At 48.1% G+C, this 15,727-nt stretch overlaps 1 protein-coding gene across 36 annotated transcripts in view; it reads left to right on the top strand.

Annotated features, from left to right (window-relative positions):
• Positions 1-1,763: 1,763 nt before the first annotated feature.
• LOC119453722 (myosin heavy chain, muscle-like) overlaps positions 1,764-15,727 on the top strand; it is a 46,741-nt gene continuing 32,777 nt past the window's right edge. For 19 of the 36 annotated variants that reach the window (XM_049668365.1, XM_049668359.1, XM_049668373.1 and 16 more), the window contains exons 1-5: positions 1,764-1,781; positions 5,076-5,332; positions 9,111-9,251; positions 12,712-12,868; positions 14,481-14,508. In XM_049668365.1, coding sequence (XP_049524322.1) covers positions 5,147-5,332; positions 9,111-9,251; positions 12,712-12,868; positions 14,481-14,508 — 512 coding nt within the window. In that variant the 5' untranslated portion in view covers positions 1,764-1,781; positions 5,076-5,146. Of the gene's footprint in view, positions 1,782-5,075; positions 5,333-8,637; positions 8,779-9,110; positions 9,252-9,966; positions 10,108-12,711; positions 12,869-14,480; positions 14,509-14,985; positions 15,086-15,727 lie in introns of all 36 variants that reach the window. The other 17 variants (XM_049668375.1, XM_049668377.1, XM_049668364.1 and 14 more) reach the window with 4 other exon arrangements.

Here is a 15,727-nt window from a genome sequence, read left to right as displayed (position 1 = left end):
TGGGCTGGTTGGTACATCCTGTCAAAAACAGCTTTAAACAGCTTGACAGTGGGAAAAGCAAAGAACCAGACTAAAAACCGCTGTCGGGGGTTTTTACCTTTCCAGACAATTCGACAATTTCATTTTGTGCCTCTGAATTACAAACAAATTCATATTTCTCGGCGAGCCTGTGGTCGGCATACTCTTGCTTATGGATGCACATGAGCCATGTTTTTTTTTCTGTAAGTAAAGCTTGTGACATGCCGAAGGTTATCATAGTGTTTGACAAACAGGAGGCAGGCAGGCTTCCAGCAGGTGCCGTTTTCAGGTTATACAAAATACCTGATAATCGCACGAAACCAGCGGACACTTGTATCCACGGCTTGCTTTAGTACCTCTCTTCAAGCTTTCAAATGAGCTGAAATGAGCAAAAAAATAATTGAGCGATGCTATTCCGACTAATTTGCGAACTACCGCAACCAGCTTCAAGACGTCACGGAGTTCACCCAACGTGACACAGAACAGAAGAGGAAAAAAAAAAGTGATTTGTGGCAAAATTTGACGCATGAAGCATTTTACGCGAGCAGGTGTAAGTGAATGCTCCCATGAAATGTGAAACGTCATGAAGTTCGTGGCAGCAATCGTTCCTTTTTGTTACAGTTTATGTAATAAGGAGCACTGATTACATTGAATAGGTGATGTAGCTGGTGATACAAAACAAAAAATAAGCTTTCGTTGACAGGTATCCGAACGCAAGAAATAAAAAAAGGGTACAGCGAGAGTGGAGGAATAGGCACAGCTTCTGGAGAACATTTGCCGGTTACATAAGTGGCGCCGCAACGTCGTCGCCGAGAAGCTCGTGCCAAAGGGCGCCCGGAGAGGGCCAACTGTGCCATGCCGTTTAGGCTGGCGCGGGGCGTCGACCCTGTCGTTCCGGTGAGAGTGCACGTGGTTCATTGTGGAGCACGTGCAAAATGGTATAGTTGGAGGCCCTTACGACACATCGAAAAGTATGAGCCCCACACAGGGCCTGATATTGGCCAATTTCGATGATGATTATATGCAGTTGTGCCGACAACATTCGATTGACTTGACAATCTTTACAGTGGCATCATAAGTGAGATAATAGTGCCTTCTGATATCCTCTGCAGGTAAAAAATGACTTGTGTATAGATCAAGCGCTGGCATTCTTGTGCGCTGAATTTTGCCACTTCCTGCAAGAAATGCATTATTTATATCGTGGAGTCGCTGTGGGGTATTCCTGTCAAAATTTGCAAATACGTATACCTGTGTTGCATTGCACCCCAATGACACCACAAAATGCATTACACTCCAATAACAAGACTTCCTGAAAAGTATTCGAAGTTATTATTTCGATAATTTCCAAGACTACGCTGCTGAGAGGAATCGTTCGTAGACTGGAGATTGGCTTCGCTGGTGGCAGACTGCTGGTGCCGGTTCGCGGGCACCGGCACCAGTCAGTGTCCAGTCGTGGATTCCCATTCTGTCCAGGAGTTTCGGCCGCCGGGTTGACAGCCTGGCGGCCTTGCCCTGCCGCCGCTGCCTGTGCCGCCGCTGCCGCCACCGGCTATTTTGGCGAAGCGCCTGCGAGTCCCTGGTCCAAAAATGGAGGCTCCGTGCCCGCGGCGCGCCGGGCTTTGTATGGGGAGGGGGGTGCCGAGGGGGAAATCGCGGCGTCCAATGGCGCGCCCCTCTCTGGTTTCGGGGGCCGGCGCGTGCGATGGGCTCGCTTAAAAGCGGCCCGCCGTCCGGAACGGCCCCCACAGCTGAGCTTTTCCACCGTAAGTGCCCCTGTGCCTCACGACACTGCGCGCATCTGGATACGACGACGCCGAGGGCTGCGCTCTCGCGATTCGGGATTTTTGCCACCCTCCCTCACGGGCCAGGTAAGGCCTCGCCTCCTCCGGTGTCCGCAGGCTCAACGTCCGGCACCGCCGTCCACCTCGATACGGATTACGCTATAGTGCAAGATAGAACTGCTTCTTGAGGAGATCGTCTACCTTGTATCGTACGTAAGCCATCGGTGCATAATCGAAATCGTGTAGCCATTAGATGTCGTCTAGGCCTGGCCGCGCTAGCAGCGTCTTGTGGCCGGAAGTAGGCCCTGCTGCGAAGAACTGTTGGTGCTAACATTCGCTCTAGAGAGAGAATTTAGCCTGCACCGCTTTCTGTGCTCTCGTTTTCACTTTTATGGCCACGCTGCTACTACAGTGCCCTCGGAGAGGTGACTTTCAAGCGACCTTCGATACTGCTTTTACGAACCCTTTCGCAATAGGCAGGTTTATTGGCAAAAGCCACCTGATCCGTGGTTAACTCAAGAATAACACATTCACTTTTTTTTTCTGTGCGCGAATAGGAGCTATAGACAATCTAATTCTCTACTGACCCGCAAGGTTTCCCTCGTCTAACGGAAGTATAACTTCGTCATCATGTCGTCAATGTCGCAGTGTGCCCGAAAACAGAGCTTACTATCGACACAGGAATAGTATAAAAGGCGTAAACTTTTCAGGTTAACCTTTGTACACCTTAAGAGCGGTACCTCGCATGCCGCTGGAGCAGCATATTGGCACACAGGTATCACACGATTAGTCGGAATTCAGTGTACCTTCTTTGCCATTGTTATCTTGTCAGGGTTAAAATCAAGATCTATATCCAGCCCTAGAAGCAGGCCACTCTTGTATGGTTTGTGATCATATACTGACGATGTTTCGGGGGCAACGTAACGTGAAATACCATGCAAAGTTATTTTCGGGCCAGCAGAAGGCGACAGGGTAAAAGGCCGAAGAATGGCGCCAGAGAATTAAAGACTTAGAGACCTCTACCAGAGGCTGCTAAAGATGTTCGGTGTATAAAAGGTTTTCAAACAACTTCTTGAGCATATCTGTACCTTTAATGTCCCAAGAAGATGACTTTACATAGACGAGTATGCAGTTAGATGCTATCGTCCGCTAATGTCGCCATGGGATCGCACCAGGAAAGGCTTGTCTTATAATCTATATTTTCTTTTACACGGTGAGGTGCAACAGTGTAATGCAGAAAGAGATGTCCCCGATTTCTGCAGCTGTAATTTATTTTGCAGTTTATTATTAAAAGGTAAAACAAGTGACGACTGTAAAACGAGAAAAAAGAAACAGGAAGTCGCTTTGGTAGAACATATATTGATCCCCACTCTTCAAGCTGAAGTACCGTATTTGGATTAATTTCTTTAAATGCGTTAGCTGCCATGCTGACAAAAAGGGCTAAATCGTCGGTCAGCTTCAGCTCGGGGCAATTTACTGCCTGTTTGTAGTCCATAACCTGGCGCCAGGATAACATCTAACGTCAACGAGCGTAGCAGTGATGCATTATATGGGTAGATGCGTAAATACCTAAGTAGTTCTTTCAAGGTTGCTTTCGCGCACTGACACTAAGTCCTAGACTAGCCTCGAACAATGACGGCAATTGTTGAGCACGCTCATTACGCTATTAAGCACTCTGATTTATCGAGTATTGCTAAAGTGCACTCACCTCCGCAGCATAACAAGCGTCAAAGCAGCAGCTTTCCGCATAGAAACTTGACTGTAGTACGCCTTCTTCTACTGATCCTGACGGCTTCCACGCAATCGCAGCCACCAGTTTTGCCGTGATGACCCCCTATTTCGCGGCGAAAACTCGTGCACATGCAATTGAAATAGGAAACTACAGCAGCAGACGCACGTGACTATATGTTCTCCTCGGTTTTGAAGCACTATCACATTACTTGCGTTGACATTTAGGACGGAGCCTGCGGCGCCGTGAATTGCGAGGGGGCGTGGCAACCCTGAGTTCTCGAGGTCGAGTCCTCGGCGTACCATTTCATTTCCTTTTATTCTTCTTTTTTTCGCACTTGTGTTTTCTTTCTTTGTTTGCGCATGAATTGTTACTAATAGTGCTCGGAAGCTGTTGGATCACGCGATGGTTTCATCATAGTATTCCGTGGCATAGAGGAACTGACAATATAGTCATGCGGAAATTGGCAGCGAGGCGGTTTGCAGTGTTTTAGAGAAGGATTCTTTGCAAATTATGGCGTAAAAATCACCAGTGCGTTTGTACTGTAGGTGTGAGTGCGAGAGAACGAACGCGCGCCCTACGCGTGAGGTCGAATTGACGCCATTAGGGTAGAGTACTTATAGTGGGGCCTGTGCCCTGAACAGATTTGAGGTGTTATGACCTGCCGAATGACAAGAACTGCGGCACTCCGGATTAAACTAAACAAAAAAATTACGTTCTACCTAGCTAGTAATGTGTGAAGTTAAAAATGATCCCTGAAGTGTTGCCTAGCATTTGAAAACAAAGGCTACTTGTGCTGAGGGGTTCCTCACAACGTCACAAAACAAAAGCAGCTGATCGAACAAACTGCTCGTATGCCGGAAAGTGTGGAGGTCCCGACATTTATATTCAAGAGAAGCTTCTTCAGCACTATGCTTGGCCCCTCCCCCTCCCTCTTCTCCGATAACGAAACTGGCCGTAGTCAGTAACATGCAGTGCCCCTAATGGTCTGTAAAAATATCAATGTTGCTTATAAGGATGCGCAATTAATTTTTATACAATGCTTAAGTCTCTCAAGCCCATAGCAGACAGTGGTCTGAACAACTTCCCGGACTGCAGCGGTTACTATCCAAAATTTGGGGTCTACAACACAGCCATACCAATAACTTTATCCGCGAATAATCCTCGCGCGAACTGCAGTCCTTGCTCTGCCCCCCCTCGGAAATGCGTGGATTGACAGATCTTCTAGATGAATAGCGCATCGAGAAAGGAATTGACACTGCAAGGCCATAAGCCTCACCAACAGACGTGTATTGCTCATTCCACCGACAGCTGCATTCGGTTTTAACCTCTCAGTCCTCAAAATGTCAAGTAATATCGCCTTGAGGTCAGGCAGCGCGATTCTCCTAATATTAGTGCACAAAAAAATCGCAGTTGCCCTCACTCTTCCGCATTCTATATTGCAAGGTTTTGAAGATTTCCTGCTAAAGCCGAGCACGGAGCCTCGCTTTGTCAACAATAGGCGGCATTGTGATAAAGTGCTGACTTGCTCGTTTTTGTGCGCGCAGGCAGGAAGGCTTGCTGAAGCGGCACACGCCGGCCGACTCCTCTCCGAAAGAAGCCCCCCACGAAAGAAGCGATGGCCGAGGACCCCGATCCCACTGAGTACCTGTACGTCTCTCTTGAGACCAAGCGCAAGGACCAGACCAAGCCTTACGATGGCAAGAAGATGGTCTGGGTGCCCGACGAGAAGGAGGGCTTCGTCCTGGGCAACATCGTCTCCACCAAGGGCGACATGGTCACCGTCGACTGTCCCGGCGGAGAGGTAGGCGACGATCACCACGCCCACATTTTATTTTCCCTGCTGAACTGGCGACATACTGTTGAGAAAGACTCGTGGCGGGACGCACGGTACTAGCCTGTGGTATGGCTATAATTACAGGGTGTAAACACAAACAAATTGTTTCGAACACAATCTGTTTGGCAGCTTTCTCCGGAGGATGCAGAACGTCCACCTGCCTGAAAGGTTACGGGGCAGATAAGACGTAGGAAAGTGAGGCGGAGAAACTCAAGAAGAGATCAACAGACAACAGACAAAACGGGAGAGTCGTTTGTCTCGGGGCACAAATGCCAAGCACTCAACGACAATCATACTAAGTTCACATCTAACATTAAACATGAAAAGAAAGCCTTAGTAATGCACCTGTTCAGTCGTTGGCAAACTAAAAAGGTTAATGATAAAGAGCATGTCTTGAAAAATGCCTTAATGGATGGCATGAGAATCTTGTAGCCGTAGAAACTTGCAGTCTAGATTTCGTGAAAAATTCCACATGTGTGTAGTAAAAAAAGTATACAGGGTCCTCTAAGCACCCTGTGGAATCAAGTCTTATATGTTTTCAACGGACACAATATCGGAACCTAAACTTCCAATATTTCGCCAATGTGAAAAATGAATGCCTTGAGGCGAGAGACCAAGTGTAAGTGAAATCATAAAACCTTCCACAAATAACTCTAAATATGACTCTAAATATATAGGGAAACGATGTACAAAAGAAGATCGCACTGTTTGAAAAGAGGGTACATGCTTTCATAGATTTAAATGGGCCTGTGGGCATATATACTTAAATAGGCAGCATAATTACAGATGCGAATATTGAGCACACACTATTTTCTGAGTCAGAATACGCACTCACCAATAGATCAAATTGTGTTTGGAGCGAGCACATTCACATACTTCTTGTAGCTTTTAAAATGAAATGCCATTCTTTCCAAACATGTACTCTATGAATGCAGATAATTTTAAGTACTAAAAAGACTGTCCAGGCAGCTTTCAGCACTCAGCGAAAATAAACTTTGTTAATTTTGCGTAGCGTATCCTTTCGTAGACACCCTACGGATCCAGTGGTTCAAGTGCCCTGTTTGTGGTTTCGTTTCTGTTATTGTTGTGGTTCTGTTATCGTATGTGCAGTGAATGTAATTTTGCCTTTGTGTGATTTTCGTTTGGACGGGATCATGTCCGCTCAGAGCAGCCACACGAAACAATGCTTACTAAATATGGCACATAAATGAGGAGCGGTACGAAATTGTCGTACGCTACATCAGGAGGTGAGCAACATTCCTATACCCGTCCCCGTCACCAATTCTTAATCACAAAGCCCAACATGAAAACCCAAGAAACTAAGCCCGAAGTCTGCCTTCATTTTTCGACCTTTCCTAGAAGTGGATCTTTACCTGCGAAACCGCTGGACCAAAAAAGTTTTTAGGCCTGAAGCAAAAGAAGCGTCTGTGTTCAGGGAGCGAAAGATTTCTCAGAGAAAGTACGTGCAGTTTCTTGGAGGAGACAACGGCAGCGTAGTGTTAGCTGTATATTTGAAGGTGTACACATGTGATAAACTAGTGAAATGATTGGGCACCTCCTTCACTCAGCTATCAAACACCTTTTATGCGGGGTTGTTGCGTCTTTTTTAAGTGGAGCTATCAGATAGTAATCTTGGCAAAATCATAAGGCCGTTTTGTGCTCGGATAGCCAGCACCAGTTCTTGCCCGCATTAGTCACACACCCATGCGGCGGCCGAAGAGAGAGTATGAGCCCAAGTGGCCGGCTCGGATGCGGCTTTAAATGGGCCTGCCGGAACCCTAGCCCCGCGAGACCCGTGACGTCATCAGGCCGCGGGGCGCCCTATTTCGGGGCGGCGCGGGGACCCGGCGGAGAGCGCGCGTATTTCGGGCTCCGGTCGGCCCATTCCACGGCTGCCCGCTCGCCAACCAGCCACGCACGGGGCTGTGTGCGCGTGCAAGCCGCTCGCTCTACGCCTGCACTGCCGTCCTAGTGCGGGGGAAAGCAGTGGCAAAAAAAAAAGAAAAGAAGGAAAGAAAAGAATCTTGGCTTGTATTTGGGCTCCGAGAGTTTGGCTCAGCTCGCTGCTGCTCTTACCTGCGTTCTAGCCAGGCCAAACGAAGCACCGGAAGAAGGAGTGGCATACGGTGGCTGGTCACGTCCGCACATACGGAGTTTGTGCGCTAAAAAATACGAATCAGGAAAAATAAATAAACAAACGATGTGATTTGGAGGTACAGAAGCAGCGCCGGGGGTAGTCGCTGTGCAGTTAGGTGTATTCAGGAAGCGGCGACAGTTTTATTCGTTTTAAATAAACAATGACAGTTCACGATCCGACGCCGCGCTCATAAATTTGGCATAATTTGACATCACAAATTTGGCATGTTATGACGTCCAGAAGGGACGTCATAACATTTAGATTTGCCGTTTTACCGCGTCAGAAACATGCTTCTCAGATATCAAGGAACATGTGCCGAGACATGTGGTAGGCTGTGGTCCAGAGCATGGTACTTCAGGTAACCACGTGATTAGGATGTCCTCAAGGCTCAAAGCACAGAAAGCATCGTGGTAAGCAGCTCAAAAAACGAGGACCACCTAAGCAACACGGCCGTGCTTAGGGTTCGTACTTAGGAAGAAATCAATCACAATGCCTAGAATTAATAATGCACGCTAGTGGCCTTGTTACCAACCACCGTCTTTCTAAGAAAGATGCCTTGCAGGATTACAATGCTCCGTTCATACACAGCGCTTTTCTTGCGCAAGTCCTAAATCATACAACCATCATACAACCCTCCAATTGCACCAGGAAGGACTGCACTGCTCGTGGCATATCACCCCGAAATCAGACATTACTGCTGCGCTATGTTGGCCGCCTGTAGTGTTCGCCGGGTGTAATGGCATCGGCATCCAGGGTAAAATAACTTGCGTATAAAAATAATCGGGTACATAAAACACCTATAACCAACCTCGAGCGTTTAGACAACTCGAGAAGCACCGACCTCCACAACAGCTTGCCGGCTTGGGCTAGTTTTCTGACCCGTGCCGGTCTTCGGTTTGCTATCTTTAAATCAAGTTTACGCGGGACAGCCAGACAACTGTTCGTCACCTGCGCCTTCTTTCTCGGGTTCCTTGTGGCTTGAATTAATGGCGCCATATAGCCGAACGAACATTTCTCTCGTAAGCAAACTTTCAACACAACGCTCCCGCTGCGGATCTCTTGATGCGCTTGTTCTCGCACAACCTGTCACGCGCACATGTTGACCCGGGCGAGCCGCGTTTTCCCCCTCCCGCAGCGCACCATGAAGAAAGAGCTGCTGCAGCAGGTGAACCCTCCAAAGTTCGAGAAGTGCGAGGACATGGCTTCTCTCACCTACCTCAACGATGCTTCAGTGTTGCACAACCTCAAAGAGCGATACAACTGTCACCTCATCTACGTAAGTGCGGGGCAGCCGCACCGCATTGCGTTTCTCAAGCCAGCGTTCTCAACGCCGCTGCACTAACCGTGTGTGTGTGCGTGCCTGCCATCATCGCAGCACGTGCGTCGACATCATCATCAATGTTGCCAACACTGGCAGCCACCGCTCGCGGCCGCTGCTCATACACTACTACGGAAGCGATACACGTGCAATCACTTCCGTACTGCAGTCGCTCAGCTGAGTTGAGCTTTGCCGCTCAGTACAGCTTCTCTTTATTTTGTTTTGGAGTTGTGTGTTTTATGTTTATTTTGTGCCCACGCATATAAACGCATGCCTGTCCGCTCTTATAGCGCTCCGTCAAGAAGGACCTGCTGCAGCAGGTGAATCCGCCAAAGTATGAGAAGTGCGAAGACATGTCGTCGCTCACCTACCTCAACGATGCCTCGGTGTTGCACAACCTCAAAGAGCGATACTACTGTCACCTCATCTACGTAAGTGCGGGGCAGCCGCACCGCACAGCACCGCCCGAACCCATGTGTACCCCCTCGCACCGTATTGCCCCCGAAGCGTAGACCTCACGCCCCCTGAATTGTAGCCCCACGCCCCCGAAATTGTACCCCCTCCCCTCCATGCATCCGATAGCGTGACCCTCCATTCCTTAGAAAATGTCACTTCCAAGCCCTCGCTCCGCAACACCCACGAAGCGTAGACCCCATCCCCCAAAATCGAACCCCGCCCCCATGCACCCGGTAGTGTGATCCCCCATGCCTTCAAAATTGCAACTCCCAAGCCCGAAAAGTCCAACCTCCACGCCCTCAAAAGTTCCAATCCCTCGACCCGGAACTGAAAACCCCAAGCCCCACCGGAAGTGCAAGCCCCGCGCCCCCCGTAGTGAACTACCCTTCACCACCAAAGTAGTCAGTAGAAAGCCCGCAGCCTGAAAACCATTGCGCTCCGCCGCCGTTGCTGATCAAACTAACCTTGCGTGATCTTCGTCGCAGAGCGCCGCACACCGTCAACGAAGACAGCGTGCTTCGCCGACGGCATTTCGCAACGGCCTTTTCCTGCTACAGCGGTATTTGTGTTACCGCACTGTAACTACTGATGCTGCTTCAGACTTGGCCTTTGGCGCTTACCATGGCTTCTTTTCTTTTCTCTCCTTCTCTCTGTCCTCACCACGCTGACACGCTTGCACGCACCGTATAGCGCTCCGTCAAGAAGGACATTCTTCAGCAGGTGAACCCACCAAAGTATGAGAAGTGCGATGACATGTCCAACATGACGTACCTCAACGATGCCTCGGTGCTGCACAACCTCAAAGAGCGCTACTACGCTAATCTCATCTACGTGAGTACACAAGCGCTCCCGCAGTGCAGCACACGTGACACGGGGGAAAAAAAAAACTTTCATGCACCCGAATGAACCCAATCTATGGTCACAGAACCCGCACGCATACCGGCACCAAAACCACCTCCTCTCCAAACCAGCCACCCATAGCACTGGTCAGCGTCGAAGTCGAGTCAAACCCACTTGAAACGGAACCACTCACAAAGCGTACGCGTAACCCAAAGCTCAGCACTTGTCATTTAGTATCTTCAAGAAGGCCTGCTTTATATCCTAAAGTACGATTAATAGAAAAACTCGGCACGGGCAGCGGCTCAACTTCGCAAGTTTTTTTATTGTAAAAAAATACTCATATACGATATCTTACTGTCGATTCATGCAGTTATTGATAACGCAGAGCCAATAGTCATGGTTAAGCGTCCTACTCGTGGGCTTAAACAGTGTCTACGACTATATCCAATACCTCCACGATCCTATGGGTTTACAGCAACCATTGGCGAGAATTAGGTCTATTTTCACCGCTGAATTCCCTTCGCGTCCCCAGCTGTAATAGTAAATACAGAGACGCGCAACGTTAGCATAATTTTAGCTTTCATCACGGTTCACTGCGCTCTTGGTAAAGATTTTGTCCTGAACCATTGCACAAGCAGTCTCCCGAAGACAGCTGAGTGAAAGGAGTGTAGCGATAAGCTTATATTTACAAGACAACGAGATCACTTTTGTAAATGCAGGCTATATTTATTGTTATTATTCATTAGCAACTGATAATTGCTCAGCATTATTGGCGCTCAAAAGTTGACATACAAAGCATACTCTTCACTTCCAGATGCTTCTATGTTGACACACACACACAAAAAAAAACTATTCTCTCCCTCTTTGTTTGACAACCATTGATGAAACTGGCGAGACAACATGCACTAAGGCAGATGCTTGATTTCGACGCCCAGTCACAATCCGTCCCATTGTTCATGCATTCCACGCACCACACCGGCCTGGGATACCAATCCTTCTCCCCATATATAGTAGCATGAGATTCCCAAATTGGCTGTGGGGCCCTGCTTTACTTCAAAACGTTTCTTTGGACACGCATTCGAGTTCGAATGCAACTTCTTTTACACTTCGTTGCACGCAAAAAAAAAAAAAAAACTTTCTGTAAGGTCAGTTTTAGCTGGGCCCCACCTACAGCTAGGCCACCACGTATGCTCCTTCCACGACACCCTTTCTTGTAGCTGAAGAACATTGCACGACAACCCTCACTTGAATGTTCTTTATTGCACCGGAAAAGAACCGCCCAATGCCTCCCTCTCAAGGAACAAAATGCACCCGTAGACTCCACCACACCTCTGATCCGGATGTGTAGAAATCCGTTACCGTGGAAACCTTGCAACGAAACAGCCACCGAGATCCACCCTCCACTGAATGGTAGGCCTCGACGGACTCCAAAAGGTGGCATGGCGCACCCTGCAGCTTGCATCTATACCCTTGCACGACGTGCATGACTGCATGAATCCTTCGGTTATTCCTTTTCGCAGCGCTTGTATTCAATGTGCCATTTGTGTTTTTGTTTTGTTTCTTCACTTTGTTCAGCAGACGCCTCGGCATGAAATATACCGTTTGCCACAATATTGCATCTGATAGAAGTTGTGGCGTCGAATATCGGCAAAACGTACTTCTTCAAAATTCAGCCGTTCCCAGCTTTCTATCATGACATGTGGTACACGATTTCTTGGTGAGGCGTCAGGCTGTATTTTTTAGAAAATCGCTTTCAGTGACAGGAGTTTTCGTTTCGGATTTATTCGTATATCCAGTTTCACATTTACTGCATGATTTCCAGACTTACATTAAAAAAGCGATACCTACGTATTATTGCATGTGAACTCCACCGCCATAGACCGCCGCCTAAAGGTAACGCGCAGTGTGTGATAGGTTAAGAATGCCAATGGTAGCCATATTATATTTCTTTACATTTGTACATTTTAACCATCTAGGCATTCTTGCATAATGTCCGACCCTTAGATCGCTTTGCAGCTGGGTGTCAGTCACCTTTGCACCGCGTTGCCAGAATCCATAGACGTACAGGGCCGTTGCTTATACGAACCTTGCACGACGCTCACGTAATTAATGAATGAGAAATCTTTATGAAGGAAAGAATAGGACCGGCCTACATAAAAGCCATCAAAAGCAGCCCTGTTGCTTAGAAACCACTCCACGCGTTTGATTTTCATACGTAGCTGTGCCATTTTATTGTTTCTTTCTTTTTCTCAAATGAAATGCAAGAGTACGCGTTAAGAACTCTGAGCGCGAGCAGGAGTAGAGGAGAAAGGCTCCCGAGCACATGTGGCGAGACGCATGCCTGTCACGAAGAAACAGGAAAAAATCAAAATAAAATAAAAACCCCAACGCGCCGTCGAGAGAGACAGGTCACGTGATTTTTCTCGACGCTTCGAAACAGCTGCGTTTCGCGGCCGTTAGGGCGAGCTGATAAATGTTACGCGTCCGTTGACGAGCGACGCCAGAACCGGCGGCTTTGCGAGGCATGGCTCACGACGTGGCTAACGCGGCGTCTCTGTTCGCGTCCTTCCTCCCCTCTGCTGCTGCGCACAACAGACGTACTCGGGCCTGTTCTGCGTGGCCATCAACCCCTACAAGCGCTTCCCCATCTACACCAAGCGCGTCGTGGACATCTACAAGGGCCGCAGGCGTACGGAGGTGCCTCCCCACGTGTTCGCCGTCTCTGACGGAGCCTACATGGACATGTTGGCCAGTGAGTATGCGCCAGTACTGCAACCCCGGTGTGTGTCGCGTTCTACTTGTGATATGAAGGGGAATGACGCAGCTGTCTGTTGTTTCGGGGAGTTAACAGAGCGTAAAGGCGTCTTCGCATGCCGCCTCTATTGGGTCGCTATGATTGGGCGTATTGCTTCACCAGTCCTTGCCACATTTGGCAAAGAGCTATCACAGTTAGCCGCTTGCTGTCCCTCCAGAACAGCTACGCGAACATTACTCGTCGCAACGCTTACTCTGTTCAATGTTGCTCGTTCTGCAGTGTTTCTGGACAACGCCTCTTAAATAGATTAGTCTTTTTAGGAGGCGTTGTTCTGGAAAACGTCGTTTTTAAAATAGTGGGGATGACGGCGTGTCTTGGTTAGGAACGCCGTGCGCGTCAGTGCTAGCGTTGTGCGACGCCGTTTCACGTGTAGGAGACTGCGGTGAGGCTTTGATGTTGAAAGAAAAAAAAAATATTCGGAGAACGGCGGCGTTTCCTCGCAGCTGCATAACGCGAGGTGAATCGGCGCTGCTATGGTTGTTTGCGGATTCGACATAGCCCGCTCGGCAGTGGTGTTAGAACGCTGCAGCCATCCGTCGTAGGAGAGCGCGGTCTATCTGCTCCCGCTATATTGTCTCTCTGCGTTTTCCCAAGCGTCTCCCTTAGAGCACTGGAAATCTTGCACTAGCGCTGTTTCAAATTGCTTTTCACTTCCCTTAAATAATTTTCCTAGGGCCGTAATTCCTAATGATAAATTTTATCACCCATTCTTTTCGCGTCGCCTTAATGGCTAGGACGCCATCATGGCTGACATAGCGCCCCTCGGCACCCGGCATCCGAATAGCTTAGGAGCCAGCCAGGAAGCGCAAAAAATGAACAAGAAAATATAATTATGCGGATATTGAAAAATGACGGGGCCCTAGAATCCATACTTTAAAAATATTTTGAAACGTGATCTGTAGTGCTCAGAAACGACCCGTATTCACGAAAGGTTCTTCCGCCAGTAAAGTTCGTAAGAACAAGAACAATCCAATAGGGACAGCAAACAGCACATTACCGAAGGCCGCCGACCAGTCGGAGAAAGTTCTTACAAACAAAAACGTTTGTGAATTCGGCTCCTGGTTTTTTGGCCATTTACTATGCGTCGAACATGTCGGGGTGGACTACCAGCATCGAAAACTCTTTGACAAAGCGTCACACAGGCTTACACGATTGCCGCCTTATTTTCTTCCAAGCCGGTAGCGTGGTGTGCCAAGGCGTCTTTACAAGAAGGTGCATCTTATTGTGTGTTGTTTATTGGTCCGCATATCTAGACATTTATTTTCAGTGGGAATCGCTGACTGGCGTAAATTATTGTTGCAAACTTTGGACTTGAATAACTTTCACCTCAACTGTTGGCCTCATATTGAATAGGAATGGTCATGTTGATAAGTACTTTGATTTTGCTGCGGGAGTAATAGGTTGCCACGTAGGGTGCTTTGTAATGGTTCATCGCTAAGAACATTGTTTTGACTGCCTTAGATTTCTTATAGTTTCACTACCCCGATCCTATTACTATTAAATAGAGATAAGAGACTCACTGTGCGTTTTTTGTTCTATTTTCTTACAGACCGTGAGAACCAGTCTATGCTTATCACGTAAGTGAGACTGGCCTTGTACTTCCTTTGTACTTCCTGTACTCCTCACAATCTTTCGAAATTTACTGAATTTTTATTAGAACACGCTTATTCTTAATAATTAAAATTTTCGATTAGCAGATATGCCATGGTTGTTTAGGCTAACTGTTTGCGCTGTTTTGAGATCCGCAAGCATTACGAGTGCTGTCGAAGAGATTGTTTTTCCTGTTTTCACCTCCTTGTCTTCTGTGAGGCGTTTACCAAGCCGTCATGGAGTACGGTAACACGTTCTTTGAACTTGTCTGCTAAAGGAACTTCAGGTTAACGTCAATATATTGTAATGAGCTACATTGAATGACGTAACTGGTAAAGGCTAAGCGTTTGACAGATTTCCCGTAAAAGACGCTAAATATTGTTCCCCCGGCGTCAGTGTCTGTTGATGTGTTGATGACCCCCGCCCGATAACCCTGTCTTTCCTCCTCTCACCTTCCCTCCCAGTGGCGAATCAGGAGCAGGAAAAACTGAGAACACCAAAAAAGTGATACAGTATTTCGCCCTTATCGCCGCCTCGGGTTATAAGCAGCACTTTTCCAGCGGAGTAAGTGGAAAAAAAGAAAAGACACTCTTGGCTGGTAGATCGGCAGCTGCAGCAGCCGACGCTCAAGCCCTAACTCGCATGCAGATGTCGCCGCCTCTTGTGACCGCTCTCACTGCGTCTCCAGGGCACTGCTTCGTGTTCTAAACAGTGAAGTCATAGGCAGTGGCCCCGTCTTAGTGAGCGAACGTCACTGTCTCGCCGGGGCGTTGAATTCTAGGGCTTTCGCAGAAGGAAAGATTTTCGAAGCAGTAAGAAGCAAGACACGTTTATACGCATTTACATGGAGTTTCAGTACGAGGACAGCATTACTGCCTGCTTCGTGTGCGAGTAGAGCGCAATGGCAATTCGCTGCTCAAATGCCGTAATAACGCGCGCATAGCCACCCGCTTACCTCGAAGCACCACGCCGACAAAAACTAGGAGGTTATGCTCATAGCCGAATCGTCGTTGCATACGTCTTTGTAACGAAATTAGGTCGTCGGAAGACAAGCGTACGCTTAGCGTAAATGCCGGGTGCGTTATGTCGCGTTAATGCGGTAGGCCGAAAAGAATAGCTTCGTGTCGAGGCAGAAAGTGGACTCGGTCACTTCGTCAGTCTTTTCCTTCGCAAACACGCAGCCTTTTTTTGTTTCCAAGAGAAGCG

The sequence above is a fragment of the Dermacentor silvarum genome, chromosome 5 (genome assembly GCF_013339745.2).
Source record: "Dermacentor silvarum isolate Dsil-2018 chromosome 5, BIME_Dsil_1.4, whole genome shotgun sequence".
Lineage (NCBI taxonomy): Eukaryota > Metazoa > Arthropoda > Arachnida > Ixodida > Ixodidae > Dermacentor > Dermacentor silvarum.
This window is presented reverse-complemented; position numbering and strand designations above follow the sequence as displayed.